We start from the raw sequence: 16,380 nt of genomic DNA, 5'->3' as shown, positions 1-16,380 counted from the left end.
GATCAGTTTTAAAAATCTGTGCTTGCGAAACGCCAATACATTGTAATGTTGGGTTTTCTTTGTGAACATCCTGAGCTCTGGCCGACGGGAGATGTTTCGTAAATGCAAGTTGCAGCAACGCGACAACTGCTGACCGCTCGATATATATAGATAACGCACACAATCGTAGAAAGTCACAGGAAAAATTTAAATCTAAATTGAATTTAAAATGCAAAGAATATAAATTGAAAAATAGAAAATTTGAAAATGAAAACAATGACAACAAGAAATTAAAGAACTTTAGAAAGATAATAACAGACACATCCTTTGAATTACCGATTGACGATCGATTAACAGTAGATCATGCTGGAAGATTTAAAAGGACGGAAAGCTTCTTAAAGAAAGTGTTCAGGAAAGATGACGAAAAATGTGATAGATTGCTTAGGACTATTAAAGGTCTATCGTTGGTGAAGAGAAATACCGAGCGGAATCTAGGTGTAAAGAAGAATATTCAAGAAGATTTTTTGTTATTGAGGGACAATATTCTAAAGAAAGCATTATTGGACAATATAAACAATCAGCAGAGTTTAATATTACAAAAAGAAGATATAAGAACAAATTTAGAAGATATTCAAAAGAAAAGTATTCAAAAGAAAGCTAACAGAAATTGTCAGAGTCCAGTGAAGAATATACAGGAAAACCCACGATTGTTGCAAAAAGATACTGAGGACAGCTCATTATTAGTGAAACAAAGTATTTAAGAAGAAGAATTATTAGTTGAAGGAGAAAAACCAGTTAAAATATATGATCAGAAAAATACAACATTAGTGAAGAGAGATAATCATCATGATTCTTTATTGAAGGAAGAGGGGACCAATAAAGACGTTAATAAAAATCTTCTGTTGCCAAAGGAGAATGCAGAATAATATTTGTTAACGAAAACAGATTGTAAAAGACAATTGACAGAAAAACATGTTAAGAAAGATTTATCCTCACCAAAGAATATCCAGAAGAATATAACTAATGAGATCTCCCAATTGACAACGAAAAGTATTGAAGAAAATTATTCCTAAAGAAATACATTCAAGACAATTTATCGCTGACAAGAAATAATATTGAAAAGAGTCAATATTTAATAAATAAAAGTGTGGTCGGCAATTTGCTATTAACAAAAGGAAATATTTCGATTGGTTCACTAATGCAATTAACGAAAATAAATATACAAAAGAATTTAAAATTATCAAAGAGTGTCTTTGAAGAAAACATATTTTTAATAAAGAAAGATTTTCGTAAAACTCCACAATTAACAACCAAAAATTCTTTATCACAGAGAAAAGACATTCCTAATGATCCAGAATCACAGTTAATAAAAAGAACTGTCCAAAATGACACTTTTCTGAAGAATCTTATTTCTTTAGCTGAAAAAAAAGAGAAAGATATTCCTGTAATTCCACAATCACAGTTAATAGAAAGAGGCATCTCAGGAAATCTTTTGTTGGGCCCTTATTCTCCTGATAGGAAAGTCATATTTTTAGCTAAGCAAGATGTTTCTTTTTCTAAAGAAGGACAAGACATTTCTGAAAAAAATGTATTATCGCAATTAACGAAAAACATTGTCCAGAATAATTTTTCTTGGTCGGAAAAACTTTTTTTTCGAAATGAAAGATATATTTATTCAATTAAGGAAAAGGAAAAGCTATTACAATTAACAAGAAGAAGAACTATCCAGAACAATTTTTTATTGAAAAGAAAACTGTTAATTATTACTGATGATCAAGCAGCATCCATCCCTTCTTTAAGACTTGAACAAATTAGGAGTGATTCAATACGTCTCCCTTATCAATCTGTCGTTTATAGACGCTATCCTCCAAAGGATATTCAGCAGACTTTTCAGGGATTTGGGAAGAAAGCGCGAAAAGGAAACAATAGTGTCTACAAAGTCAAGCTATCACCTCCACTGGAAGAGAACTGGCAGGGTCAAGAGTCAACGGGATTCGATAACAGCGGGTCAGCTGATAAATGCGATTCGATCGTGAAATATAAATTTATGGTTCCAAATCACTATGCGAAGCATCAGTCGATCGCGAAAACACCAGAAGAACATATTAAGATCTTCAAGATTTTTTCTTGTTTTAAACAGCTAATAGACATCTCCGAAAAAGTTTTACTAGTTAACTCCATCGTGGAATCCATTGAAAGTGTGGTAGAATGTTCGAATTTTGAAAAATATTCCAAGAGGAACCCGAAGAATTCGTTAACTATCTATATATACAAGGAAAAAGACTTTGGTGAAAACTTGAAATGTCAAATCATCAAAGTGCAAGAGTTCGAAAAAACATTGGAGGAATCAATTATTAAGATAAAAGATTCTGAAGAAATCTTGACAAATCAAGTTACAAAAAAAGATATTAATAACTCACCTTGAAGATAATAGATAATCTTGCAACTTCATATCATCAACAATTAATTTAAAGAGGTTCACAAAACCCCTTTGAATTATTCCTTATAAATCATCAATTTGGTAATCCTATAAATTTACAATTATTAATAGTACATTCTAAAACAGATCATGAAAAAAAAGCATCTTAAAGAACCCACTTAATAGGCTAAAGGATTCGATTACAAAGATAAAAAGTTTAGAAAAAGTTTTAAAAAATTCATTTGTTAAGATATATATTCACACATTGAAGAGAATCGATAATTTTGAAGTTTTAAATAACCAACGATTTATCCAAAAATCGTCCGTTTTTATATATCGTCAATCGGATAATTCACAGTTGCCATTAATTGAGCGAAAGTTATTGGAAAGAGAAAAGGTACATAGAACGATCAGCAAGAGACCCAATAAAAATACTAAAATGAGACTAAATGTTAGACTTATCCGTATTCGTGACAAGTTGGTTCTATGTTTGAGCGCGCTCGCCATCGTGTTCACGTTATTGTTAGTGATGGATTTACAGATGGACTTGGGCTACAGTGGCCATCATTTGAATCCCAGCCATGCTCGAGTCCGAATCGGTGATCCGCCGGAGACTGATACCGTTTACAACAATTTCCGTCGGAAATTTCTTCAACGAGGTAACGGCAGTCGCGAACAGACTAATAACGACGTAACGCCCATCATTGAAAAATCAAAGAAAAGCGGGGTAATGACATTGTCATCGATAAAAAAGCACGATGATTTCTCAGATTTGATGGACTTGATAGTGAACGGGTATGCAGTAAACGTTGATGAAGGAGTGGCAATAATTAGCAGAGAGGACAGGGAATATAATCCGACGATCAGAGAATTGAGAAAGATGACATTGAAGTGAGTATAACGAATTTTATGAAATTGAGCAAATATTCTTATTGAATATCATATAGTACAAATATTATATAAAAAATGCCAATATTTGTAAAAAAGAGATCTCAGAAATTATGTTTTATGAAAAATGGAATCTATATAAGAAACATATATTACATTATGCTTCTTACTTGTTGATTATGTTTTGACTTTTATGTTTCTTAAATATCTTTTTCATCTTCAATTTGTTGATTTAATTATAGAATATTTATGTGCAGCAATTAATTTTACTATAAAATATTTAAGTCACTAAAAAATATATTATATATACAGGGTGTTTGATAAGTAACGAAATAAAAGATAAATTGTAAATTGTAAAATTGTGATAGAGGACTTTTTTCTCAGTTTAGTCCATTCTGCCCCTGTGTGAAAAATTTATCGTTACTTGTTATTATATAAATTACTTGTTATATAAATACCCTGTATATATATTTATATACATATATTATATACATATATATATTATATATTTTTAATATTTAATTTACTTAATTAATTGAAATTTTCTAAATTTTTAAACTTTCTCATGTTTTTGATTACATCTTTTATTGTTAACAAAATTATATTTATGTGATAACACAAAAGCAGGTTTTTCCTAAATTTGTAATAAAATGCTCTCCACTAATTGTATTCCTTAAACTTATCAATCTTGTCTAATTTCTATTAATTCTTTGCCTTATATAATTTTTAAAAGTATAATTTTTTATCTTTTCTTCTTCGATGGGAGAACGGAGTTGTGGAATGCGAGTCGGTGTCGCATGCACGAGTGCGTTTGCCGTTTGCAAACGTAATTATACCGATGACAGTCGGAACGAACATACGTAATCTCAGCGTGCATGTATGTATTTATTTACGTGTACACACACATACAACGGAAATGTTGGTACAGGTGCGCGATGTTCCGTGGCACCTTCGTGGAACGGTGGAATTACATTTCGTTATAATCACGTAGTGAGAACGCATGTAAAGGTTGTTGTTGGTCTATTCGATCTCACATTATTGTTTCATCTTTCTAGAATGATTCTCACTTCATTAATTCAACGATATTTTTGGAGACATTGTTATTAAAAGAATAGAATAAAGTAAGACGTTACTTGTTCATCAAATTTTTGTGATTCTTATTTTAGCATGTATCTTTTTATCTTTATATACATTTTTTAAATTTTCTCAATCTTATTCATAATATCTACTGAAATGTACATATAACATAATTCTTTATGAAGTTCAAAGTTTTGAAGTTCAAGTTATTGATATTATTTTGATACATTTTGAGACATGAAAGTGACATTATGAACGTGATGCAGTGATGACGGAAGCGCAATGATTGCAGTTTCGATGGCGCCATATTTCCGTAACGATATGTAATTATCAAAGATAACACATAGAATTGCATACTTAATAAAACTTAAACAAAAACTTATTTCACTTTTGTTATATTACATTTATTGGATTAAGCTCACTTAATATGATCTATAATTCACAACAGAATTCAAAATATAATTCTATTTATAATTTTATATATCAAATTATACACTCTGTTAAATCTATAGTGTCTTTAACTTAATGTGAGTCGCCACTGCTCCTGGTTAATCATATCATTATTTTATACTAAAACAATAGTTATATTTGACACTATGCAGTGTCAATTTGACACTATATAATATCAAATTTAATCATCGTTTTAGTAAAAAATAATGATATATTTAATAGGATCAGTGGCGACTCACAATAGATTAAATTTGACACTATAGATTTAACAGTGTATATATAATCATACACAGTGGTCTTCAAGCGTTAATAGATACGTTGAAAATGTAACAAAAACTGAGTTTTACTTGTAGCTTTATTTGTAACCATTCATAGGTTAAAAAAAATGCAAACCCTAAAATCGTAGCTGATCATTTTTTCAAAATATCACAAAATTAAATTTTCTAGTATTTGTAGACCATATAAAACCATGAAATGTTATGTTGGATCGTATTATATATATGTATGTGTATGTGTGTGCATGCGTACGTGCGTGCGTGCGTGTGTACGTTATTATATGTACTTTATGTACGGAACACAGTTATATATATATATATATGTATATATATATATACAGGATCTTCAAAAAGTCCAGAAACGATCGAATATTTCGAAAATGAAGCATTTTTGAAAAAAATGTTTCAGACAAAAAATTGTAAGGTTTAAAATGATGTATTTACTGATCTAATCAGTTTGACCTTGGGTGGCGTCGCCAAAGCCAGATCAAGGTCACGTCGATTTTTTTAAATGGAACACCCTATTTTTCATTACATTTTCTTGTAGCTTACATCGAGAGCTTTTCAAAACACTATAATAAAATATTTTTTCATTAAGTATTTTTCGAGTTATAAGGTATTTGTCAAGATCAAGGCCATTGGAGATTATTCTTCTTATTTCCATTTTTATGTAAAAATGAATTTTTAGTGCAAAAATGAAAATAAGAGAAATAATTTCTAATGGCCTTGAGTTTGACAAATGTTATCCAAGACATGATCCTGAACAACATTCAAGAGGTTTTAGCCGTCGGTCGGACAACTTGCGTAATGCTAATGCCGACTGTACTGTAACTTTCGAGCCTTATGACTCGAAAAATACTTAATGAAAAAATATTTTATTATAGTGTTTTGAAAAGCTCTCGATGTAAGCTACAAGAAAATGTAATGAAAAATAGGGGGTTCCATTTAAAAAAATCGACGTGACCTTGATCTGGCCTTGGCGACGCCACCCAAGGTCAAACTGATTAGATCAGTAAATACATCATTTTAAACCTTACAATCTCCGTCATCTCAGTAGAGCGAGACGGAGCGAAAATAACAAAGAATAGGCGCCAGGGCTCCGCCTGAATTCAGGTCTGTCTGAGAGTCATAGAATAAAGGAGCCGAAGGAGAACGACAAAAAATTTCGAAATTGAAGTCTCAAGAAAAATTTTTTGTCATTATCGGCATAAACTCCACCTCACAGATACATATTAATGCGTATACTTTAATCATGGAAAAGGATTTTCAAATCTATAAAAGAGGAAAAAAATAATTGTTGTACAAAAATTATGATTAGTCGGTAATACAGATGGCTTTAGGAGAATCCCCCCTTAATAGCGAGAATCAACGTTAAGTCCAATGATATTAATATAGTCAAAGATGTAAGATAACAAGTCATGATGTGAAAAATACCTAATTAATATCAAATATAGAAACGTCTCCATGATTTTTAATGTTCTTACTATTGTCGAGTCCCAAGGATGACTCATTAACTGTTTAACATATTTCAAAATTACTGATACTTTATGTTAGTAGAGTATGCATGCAGGGCTGGACTCCTCGTAAGAAAGAATGATTGTTTGACACTCGAACTAATAAAGTTTATTGTGATAACACAAAAGCAGTATAAATCAAATCGATACACTTGTGATGACTGCGTATTACAAAAAAGTAAATAGTAAATAAAAAGGGCACGTGCCATATATGTGCGCAACAACCAGCGACATACGCCGGATGATTCTACTAACTAAAAACAGATGGAGCGCTGTAATCATAAAGCTCAGTATTCAGTAAAGACGCGAGAATTATAAAAATATACGCAACACTTTACTATAATAATTACGTTTTAGTAAAATTAATCAAATATATTTTATATGAAATTGTAAAAATAATTTCATATAATTAATAATTCAGGAAGGATTACATAAAATTTTTTGAAATACATATAGTGTTGTTCTATGATTACCATGATTTTTAGAGTAAATTCTAAGAGAAAATTCTCTCCGCATATAATCAGTTATTATACTAAAACTGCATTTCAAAATTAAGGAGTTACGCCACCTTGACCGCCTAAAAATTATAGGCAAAAACTTTGAGAATTTGTTTTAGCAAAACAATAAAAGTAATGAAAAATTTGTTTCAAGACTTTTATAGTACAAGTCTTTAGAAATAAAATTTTTTGGTTCTTTTTTAAAACAAAATGGCGACGCTGGAGCCGTTTTACTGTCGTTTTGCTATTAAATTGGCGTTGCGGAGATTTGATTTTCGGTTGGACCTGGAACAAAAAGAAAACAATTCTTATTATTTACATAATATGTATTATAGAATTAAATGACAAAATTACATAGTTTCTGAGATCCGCGCAACGCCAACTTTGAAAATATAGTTTCGAGAAAAACGGGGTTTAAAGTTTTTCTTTGCGATTTTCGTATGTTTAGTAGAAAATATCAAATTTATCTTTACTCTGCAATGCCTGCGTCATACAGCTGTCCTTCTACATCGACGTTTGTCTCATCTTCTTTTCTGCTCGTTCTGGATGATTCGTCGATCTAATCATCCATTTTTTATTTTACGAGTTCAGGTACTCCGAAGAGGGGGGAGATGTTCTGATACATTAAACTGCTATTGGCACTTCTGCGAGTTGATCGTCGATTAATTTAATCAGAAGTTGGTGAAAGAGGCCTTATTCAAATATATTATTTGTTCTATCGGTCGTTTTATAATAAGTTTTGATATTTTGCTTTGTAAATAAACAGCGTTTTACCTTATTTGTTTTTAAAATAAAATCCGCTTAAAATTAATTGCAAAATATATTTATATTTAAAAAAAACGTTATACTTTAGAATAATGTAATGGCAAATAAGTGTTTGTTATCTGCATCAATATTTTTGATGTAGAATCAATTTCAAGTTTTTTTTTTATGAAAGAATGAAGGTTATTATGTATTTTCTATTATATAGTTCTAAAATTCATTGTTATAATACGTGCCTGAAGACCTACCGCGCATTAGATCATGGTGAATTACGAAGGGAAATGCGTCATCAGCATATGTCCATTCATCGTATGTTACGTTAGCATTTCTCGTCATCTCATGTCACCTTGCGGCTCGGAATGCTGCTTGCATTCAATAACGATGACGAATTTCAAAAATAAATAATAACATTAATTCTACATACTTCTAGGTAATGAAACGTATAAATTACGATTAATTAAATACATTAAGTATTTAAATCATTATTACAATTTGTCAACTTCATTAACATTTGTCAATTTTAATATATCCATTTGTTTATTTGTTCATTGATTTGTTGACTATGACTGTTTATAACCCATGTTATGATTGACCATCTAATTAATTAATTATTAACAATTAGTCGATAATGTAGTCAAATTAAAAGTATATAAAGTTATAAAATGATAATATATTTATATACTACCAATATTTAAAATATGACATTTAAATAGCTTTTCGTAAAGAGGCAGTTGAAATTTAAATGACAAAATAGTATTACACTCATTAATATAATATATTTTTTTTACAGAAATATGATTCTGCTTATAAAAAATATCTAAAAAGTATTGAAGATAATAATGAATACAACCAACATACAATCATCTATTTTTTCTTAAAAATTATTTTAAAATTGTTAGTGTAAAAATGATATTAATTTAAATATAATATCAAGAAAAAAAATGATGTCTCTAGATTTATCTGTACATTACCTCTGTAAAAGATATTACCGTTTTTCGGGACTTTAAAATTTATTTGATGTACCAAATGTTAGAAGAGCCAGGATTGCTACAGAAAACTATGAAAACCGAAAAAGGGTAAAGAACTTATTAATAAAGAAAAGCCATAAAAAGTGAGTGTTACCGACTTTGTATAGAGCTTTTCAGTTTGTAAAATTCAAAAAATATACAACTGCAGAAGATTAAAGCTTTTATGGTAATTATTCGGATTGACGGACACACGCCGATGACCTTGACGTATGTTGCCAAGGTCATAACCCTTCAAAAGGCTTTAGATAACGATCGCTGTTCGTTCGAAAATTATTAACAAATAAAGTTTAAAAAATAATATCTTATATTTTAACCATATACAATATTAAAAATTACTTGTTATACCCTTCCTGCCAAGGGGCGACCGACTCCTAGACAAGAGTGGGGGAGGTGGAGTGAACCTCGCTTCGCGTAGATAGAGAGCCTATAATCAAAGAGTAGCCATCTTGACACATGAACCGAATCGCTCGTGATTGGCTCAAGACGCATTGGACTCGAAAACGTTAGAGTGATAATGATAGGAAGATAAAAGCCGTAGCTTCTGTAACTGTCACTCTAACCTTTTCTGAGTCAATCCAAGCCAATCATAAGCGATTCGGGTCATGTGACAAATTGGCGACTCTCTGATTATAGGCTCTCTACGCGTAGAAAGTCTTAAGACCATTATACATAAAAGTCGTAGTCGTAATCATAAGCCAAACATTGTTGCGTCCTCTACGCGTCCAATTAACACACAGTTGTTACAATGACATCAAATTGACGTAAAGTTTTGGTCACGTTGAACATGTCACGCTTGACATCTTTTGGTCGAAAAATTTGACTGGTTAATGATGTTATTTTGACATCATTTTGATAATATAATGTGTTTGACCTCCAATAAAAGGATTTTTAGAAATCCCCAAAAAGGAATCCCGACGGCTAAAACCTCTTGAATGTGTTGTTCAGGATCATGTCCTGGATAACATTTGTCATGCAGTTTGTACAACTTCTTCCTAGATAAAATATACTACATGCACACATAAAATGCATAACGTTTGGGGTCAATCGTCCATTAGAAATACAGTTATGTAATTACTGCACGCAAGAATAAACTGGATTATCGTATCCGCAAAACTGGATATACCAGTTACATGTCGTGATCGATATTTTGTCACAAAATAGTATAATTTCTAAAAATTGACTATATTATAAATAAAAATGGCGAGTCAAGAAATTGTTGTGTAATTGCATTTTAAACAACTTTTTATTCATTAAACTATTCTTTCTTAAAATGAATTTGCTTTTTAATTAAAAAAAATTTTATTACATATTTTTATTCTATTATTTATTTATTATAAGAGCAACAGAAATAACGAATTTTTTTACTAGTACATATATTCATTTAATCATCTATTTAATAAGTAAATATTAAAACTTTTGCATGGTAATTAGTGCGCAAAAACTTAACATAAGTTTATAAATAAATTATTTGACTTACTGTACAATTTAGTTCAAATGTTTCGGTCAACTTTTTGGACCATTCTCAGCGAAGTACAAGTATTAGAAATAAACTCCGCACTCTCATCCACCGGACGAGTTCTCACTCAGCTGCGCAATTCTAAAATTTTCACTGTGGTCCATAGCCAATGATTTACAGTCAATGACCTAAGGGATATTAAGACTTAAAATGTGAAAAAAATGTCGGCAAAGTAGAAAAACTCATCTGAAAAACAAGAGTGTGTAATACATAAATGTTCGCAAAAACAAAAATACATTCCACGTCAAATTATAATAGTTATAAGATAAAAAACTTTAATAAAAATTAAAAGATGTTAACGATATAAGAGTTAGAATCATTGTGAGTTTAAAACGGCTGTTTATAGGAAGTATAGAGGTGAAAACATAAACAATGAAAAATAAGTCGCTTAAAGCATGCATGAAATAAATTAATTTAACTAAAATAAAGAGTATGATAAAAACTATCTGGTTCTGTAAAATGAAGTTTCATGTACATATGTATACATACATATAAGACTTCATTTTATAGGAACTAACATCTTTTAACATATTTTTTATTTATACACACACACACACATAAAAATAAAATAAAACATTATATATATTTTTTAACCTTTTTATTTGTATATAATATATTTAAATAAAATGACATTAAATTAAAATATTATAAAGCTATATTAGAAAGCTAGTCTAGGGCTATAGTAGACGGTAATAGCAATAATGACCAGCCTCAATATTGGAAAATTATCTAGATCCTAGCTTGCAAGGCGGTGCAACTAAAATTTGGGAAAACTGCACGTCTAGGCCTTGGTTCGCGGGGCAGTGTTACCCCAAGATATTAAATCTGTCTAATCGCTATCTAGGAAGAAACAGGGTAACCTAATCAGATTTAAAATCAATAAAACAAATACTAATTTAAGATGATTGTAAATTGTTTAATATATAATATATTATTAGTTTTTATTTTCCATACATTGCACGTACAATAATAAAACAACTTGAGATCAAAAGTTACACTTTACTGAAAGAATTACAAAGAAGTAGTATTTAATTATATTTAATAATTATTGATTATATTTAATAATTCCGATTATTGATTATATTTAATTTCCGATTATTGATTATATTTAATAATATGTAAATATTTAATATAAGTAATCATTTAAGGATTTATCTGATCGTCATTTGTGGCTTTCTTTGATCGATGTGACGGTCGTGACGAATGACCATCCTAATCCTTAGTTGTGTTTGTCAAAGTAATGCCTGTAACTGAAAACGCAGTCATGGTCGGTGCAACGCGCAATACAATGTGTAGAATAAAGGACTGTAGTGGGCCACTCAAATTATATGCAATAGCTGTGCAACAGAAGAATTGATAGTCCGATACAAGCCACATTATAGCTTGAGTGTCGAATAACTTTATAAAATGTTGAATAACTTTACATTTTTTATTATATTTATATATTATTTAATAATATTAGTAATATTAAAATATGGCTATTATGATTCTGTCTCACTGGCCGAGCGCTAGCTAGCCTTCGACTAATTTTCCCATCTTGGCACCCTCATACAATTCTGTCTAGCGCCTTGATAAATTTCCGATACTGAGTGCCACGATATTTCTCACAAGGCCCAATATAGAAATTTGGATCGCCCAGACACATTTCCATGCGGGTGTGTTCTGAACTTATTATTACCAAAAATGATATTTTTCATAAGCAAATTGCAAAGTCGTAAAAATGTTTACAGTAAAGGTGTTTCAAAATTTTTCTTATATACGTAGAATATTAATAGAAATGATTGATAATTCATTGCTTATAATATATCTTGTAATATAAAAAATGCGGATATTTATTATTGTTAAATGTAATTTTTTATAATTATATGTTCGTATGTATGTATAAATGTATAAAATAGTTATCACACACACACACACATGTTATTGTTTCAATTTTAATTATATTTAAGATTTCACTAAAAGCACGCTCGTTATTGGAATCAAATGTTCGTACGACGATGTTGTAAACAAGTGTACCGTGTATAGCTTCTTATCGTAGCTTATCAAATAAGAATGATAAGAATAACCGATCCATGATAAACAAAGAAAACGTTGAGAATTTCAAGTCTAAATGACTTCGATTGTGTTTTCGTTTATTTTCCACATGTATTTGTACGTAATGAATGTAATTTTACAGCTTGTTTTTGCAAAGCAATAATATAATGTAATTTGTAATTTTACAGCTTGTTTTTGCAAAGTAATAATATAATGGAAAAAAAACTGATCAATGAGAACATTGGTAATAATAACGATTAAACATTGCTTGGGAATGTATATTATATCACTTTTTCAATATATCTTATTTAATATTGACCATTTTACATTTTCTGGACTTAAAAGCCTAAAACGTTGATTACTGACAATTTTTTAACATTTCGATTGTCTCAGATAAAAACATTTCTCATGTTTCGAAAAATGGATTTTAAACATAAAAATGAATATACAACATTTATTTTATTTTATAACTTATTTTACATACTTCACACATGTCTTGCTATTTAGGGTCTTATGTCCATTATTACTAATGTAGATTAATTTCTATTTCGGTTTTATTTACTCTTTATCCTTTTCTAATTCCTAAAACTAGAAAAGATAAAACCAAGTGAAACTAAGATTAAAGTTAATCTACATTGATAGAAATGGGCATTAAATTAGTTCTGATATATGGTTCTGTTTGAATATTTTCGTGTGTTGCGAATAAAGTTTTGTTCATTTCATTAACCTCGGCCTAGTTTTTCATTTTTTACCGAATTCTATGATCATCATTAAATCGTCATTAAAGCATCATTAAATTATTATCTATATTTACTTATTTGTTATTTGGCCGAGCAAGATTTTATGAATGGAATTCTATTCTTTTTATGCTTTTGTAATAATGTTTTAATATTGATTTTTTTAATTTATACCCTTTCGTTGCTCATGTTTTAACCTTTTTATATCATCTTTTCTTTAAATCTTTCGATAAAGTGTAATTTCTTATCTCATATTTATATAGTCTTTGTATAATAGAAGCAAAATTAATTAAATTAGATTATCGTAGACGACTAATAGAATTTATACATTTATAGATTGTCTACAGACTCTCCGGATTCTCGCTCGGTTAGTTTTGGTTTATACACAATGAACCGAAATTAGGTCAATAGCAGCCTCTCTGTCTCGTCAGTTTCCGACAAACAGTACTGCCTATTCTCGAACTTGCTTGCCTGTCCAAATTGTCATATGTGATCGGGATTGAAGCAAAGAGAAACATGGGAAATTGATTTTGCTTCTACTAATATTGGGAGACTGTAACTCAAAATATAGAAAAGAGATAGTGATATGTAACTTTTAGATTCTAGAAACTGAATTGATTGTTACATTTAATAATCTGAGTTTTTATAAATTTATTTTCTTATTTATAATAATAGTACTTACACTGAGAAATTTACTTCGTTGATCACTTTGAAATTCATATATGTATATATCTATATTTTACACACACACATATACAGGGTGACCCATTTTAATCTATCACCCCAAATATTTCCGTTCTCTTGCATTTTACAAGAAAATATTTCAGACAAAAGTTGTATGGTTTCAAGGGGGCCATATAATAGTATCATTGATTTGACCTTGAATAATCGCTTAAAGGTCACATGAAGGTCACCTTTAATTTCTTAAATTGAACTCACTATTTTTCATTACATATTCTTGTAGCTTACCTCGAGAGCTTTCCAAAATACTGTAATAAAATATTTTTGCACTAAAAATTCATTTTTACATAAAAATGAAAATAAGAGGTACAATCACCAATGGCTTTGATCTTGACAAATGTTATCCAGGACATGATCCTGAACAACATTCAAGAGATTTTAGCCGTCGGTCGGACAACTTGCGTAATGCTAATGCCAGCTGTACTGTAACTTTCGAGCCTTATAACTCGAAAAATACTTAATGAAAAAATATTTTATTATAGTGTTTTGGAAAGCTCTCGAGGTAAGCTACAAGAATATGTGATGAAAAATAGTGGGTTTAATTTAAGAAATTGAAGGTGACCTTCATGTGACCTTTAAGCGACTGTCTAAAGTCAAACTAATGGTACCATTTTATGGGCACCTTGAAACCATATAACTTTTGTCTGAAACATTTTCTTGTAAAATGCAAGGGAATGGAAATATTTGGAGTGATAGATTAAAATTGGTCACCCTGTATATATATTATATATATATAATAGTTGATAAAGTACTAAATCGCGTACTTTGAATCACGTTGCGGAATCTTTCATTATCTTCTGTTTGCTAATATAAACTTAATTATTTAAAATTTTCTGTTTTTAAACTTAAAAAGAACATATTCTAAATGTAATACAAGTAAATAGTTTGATTAGCAGATTTAATAACTTTAACTTTAATATACCATAAAATAATAATAAATTACGTTCGTATAAATCAATAAGCAATAGAGGAAAATACAGAGACGGTAAAAAATCGAGCAATTTAAAGAAGTTAAACAAGACCTTTGTTATATAAATAATAATGGATACGATTCGTTTAATTCTTATTAAACGAATTTTTTATTAATTTTAATCTTACAAAGATCAACCATACTCAAACCTGATGAGAATTTCTTAGTACTTTATTCCTTCTTAGTACCTTATTCAGGATTACCTTACGTCAACCAAACCAGGTCCTTATAACATATAAGGTTAACCCGACCAGAATTCTAGTCGGGTAGCCGTATCACAAGGCAAAGATATCGCAAGTCACGGATTCGCTCTAACTTGATAATACAGAGCGAATTGAGCATCAATTCTTGGATCCTCGAGTAGTTATATGTTTAGCGTGATCGATTCGTGTTCCGTGGTTCCGAGTTTGATCCTATTCGCGCCCCACACACACACACATATATGGTTTTTTTTTCGTAGAATATGTGTATACTTTATTTACTCTATCTTCTTGGATCAATAAACTTACACGGATTGCAGTCCGATCTTGTGAGATTAAATATCTACCTTTGCTACCTGTAGGCGCAGAGAGGGTCCCAGATGCGTACAAAATAGATCAGACCCATTAGGATGTCAATTGGACACAGTCCCAATCGAAAACGGATAAATTATGTTTATGAGGTACCCTTTAATAACATTTATAATTATGAAACTGTCAATCAGTCATTTCATTCTTCAGAAGAATAATTATGATTGATTAGTTTCACTACTGCGGTTCAACTACGTGGTGCGGATGTTATTAAACCCGATTAAGGGTACTGTGTAAACGTAGTTACAGATTGAAACGGACACATGATAGGCTCAATCGACCACAGTTCAATCAGACATATGTTAAAATAGGCACATGAGTCATAGTCCTAATAAGGTACAAGTTGAGAAGGACGTGATGATGATGAAGGTCCTAATCAAATTGAGTAAATGTTTATTTCATCCCACTCTTCTGCAATATCAGTAAAATTAGATTTATTTAACACGTTTTTACACGAATGCGCATATAGTTTATTAAATTAAATCTTCGCTTTATATTAAATATGAATGATCCTCTATACGAAATAAATAATATACTAAAAGTAATAGATACAAGGTAGGACTAATAGGACGTACCATGTTTTAGAAGTAAAGCCATAGTTTTTGTTGCTGCTAATAATTAATATATTTATTCATATTCTTTTTCTAATTACAACACTCTTTTTAATATCTAATTCCTCAGTGTTTTTCTCAATTAAAAGTTATTAATATACGAGGGGCACTACTTATATTTTGAGCCTTGGCAACACTGAATGTTGTCAGGTGCCATCTGACGTTTCCACTAGAAAGTTTGACATTTTTTACCATAACCTTCTTCAGAACGTTTTGTTATTTGAGCGCGATTTATATTGTTTACAGTCACTTGAAAATTGTGTCTCAGCGAAAAAATGGAATTAATTCGTGAAAATTTTCGTGCAATGATTTA

At 30.2% G+C, this 16,380-nt stretch overlaps 2 protein-coding genes across 2 annotated transcripts in view; both read left to right on the top strand.

Moving 5' to 3' along the window:
- The first annotated feature begins 1,177 nt into the window (after nucleotides 1-1,177).
- On the top strand, nucleotides 1,178-2,822 carry LOC108724150 (uncharacterized). The gene is given in 3 exon segments (XM_018450342.1): nucleotides 1,178-2,390; nucleotides 2,393-2,500; nucleotides 2,757-2,822. Coding segments are annotated over 2 exon segments (1,272 nt in total). The 3' UTR covers nucleotides 2,452-2,500; nucleotides 2,757-2,822.
- Nucleotides 2,770-16,380, top strand: part of LOC108724194 (extracellular serine/threonine protein CG31145-like) — a 16,768-nt gene continuing 3,157 nt past the window's right edge. Inside the window, exon 1 of the mRNA XM_018450429.1 lies at nucleotides 2,770-3,289. Within this exon, the coding sequence (XP_018305931.1) occupies nucleotides 2,838-3,289 (452 nt within the window). The 5' untranslated portion in view covers nucleotides 2,770-2,837. The remainder of the gene's footprint in view (nucleotides 3,290-16,380) is intronic.

This window comes from Mycetomoellerius zeteki, unplaced genomic scaffold, assembly GCF_001594055.1.
Source record: "Mycetomoellerius zeteki isolate Tzet28-1 unplaced genomic scaffold, Tzet1.0 scaffold28, whole genome shotgun sequence".
Taxonomy (NCBI): domain Eukaryota; kingdom Metazoa; phylum Arthropoda; class Insecta; order Hymenoptera; family Formicidae; genus Mycetomoellerius; species Mycetomoellerius zeteki.
The sequence above is the reverse complement of the archived record's forward strand: the minus strand, read 5'-3'. Positions and strand labels throughout refer to the sequence as shown.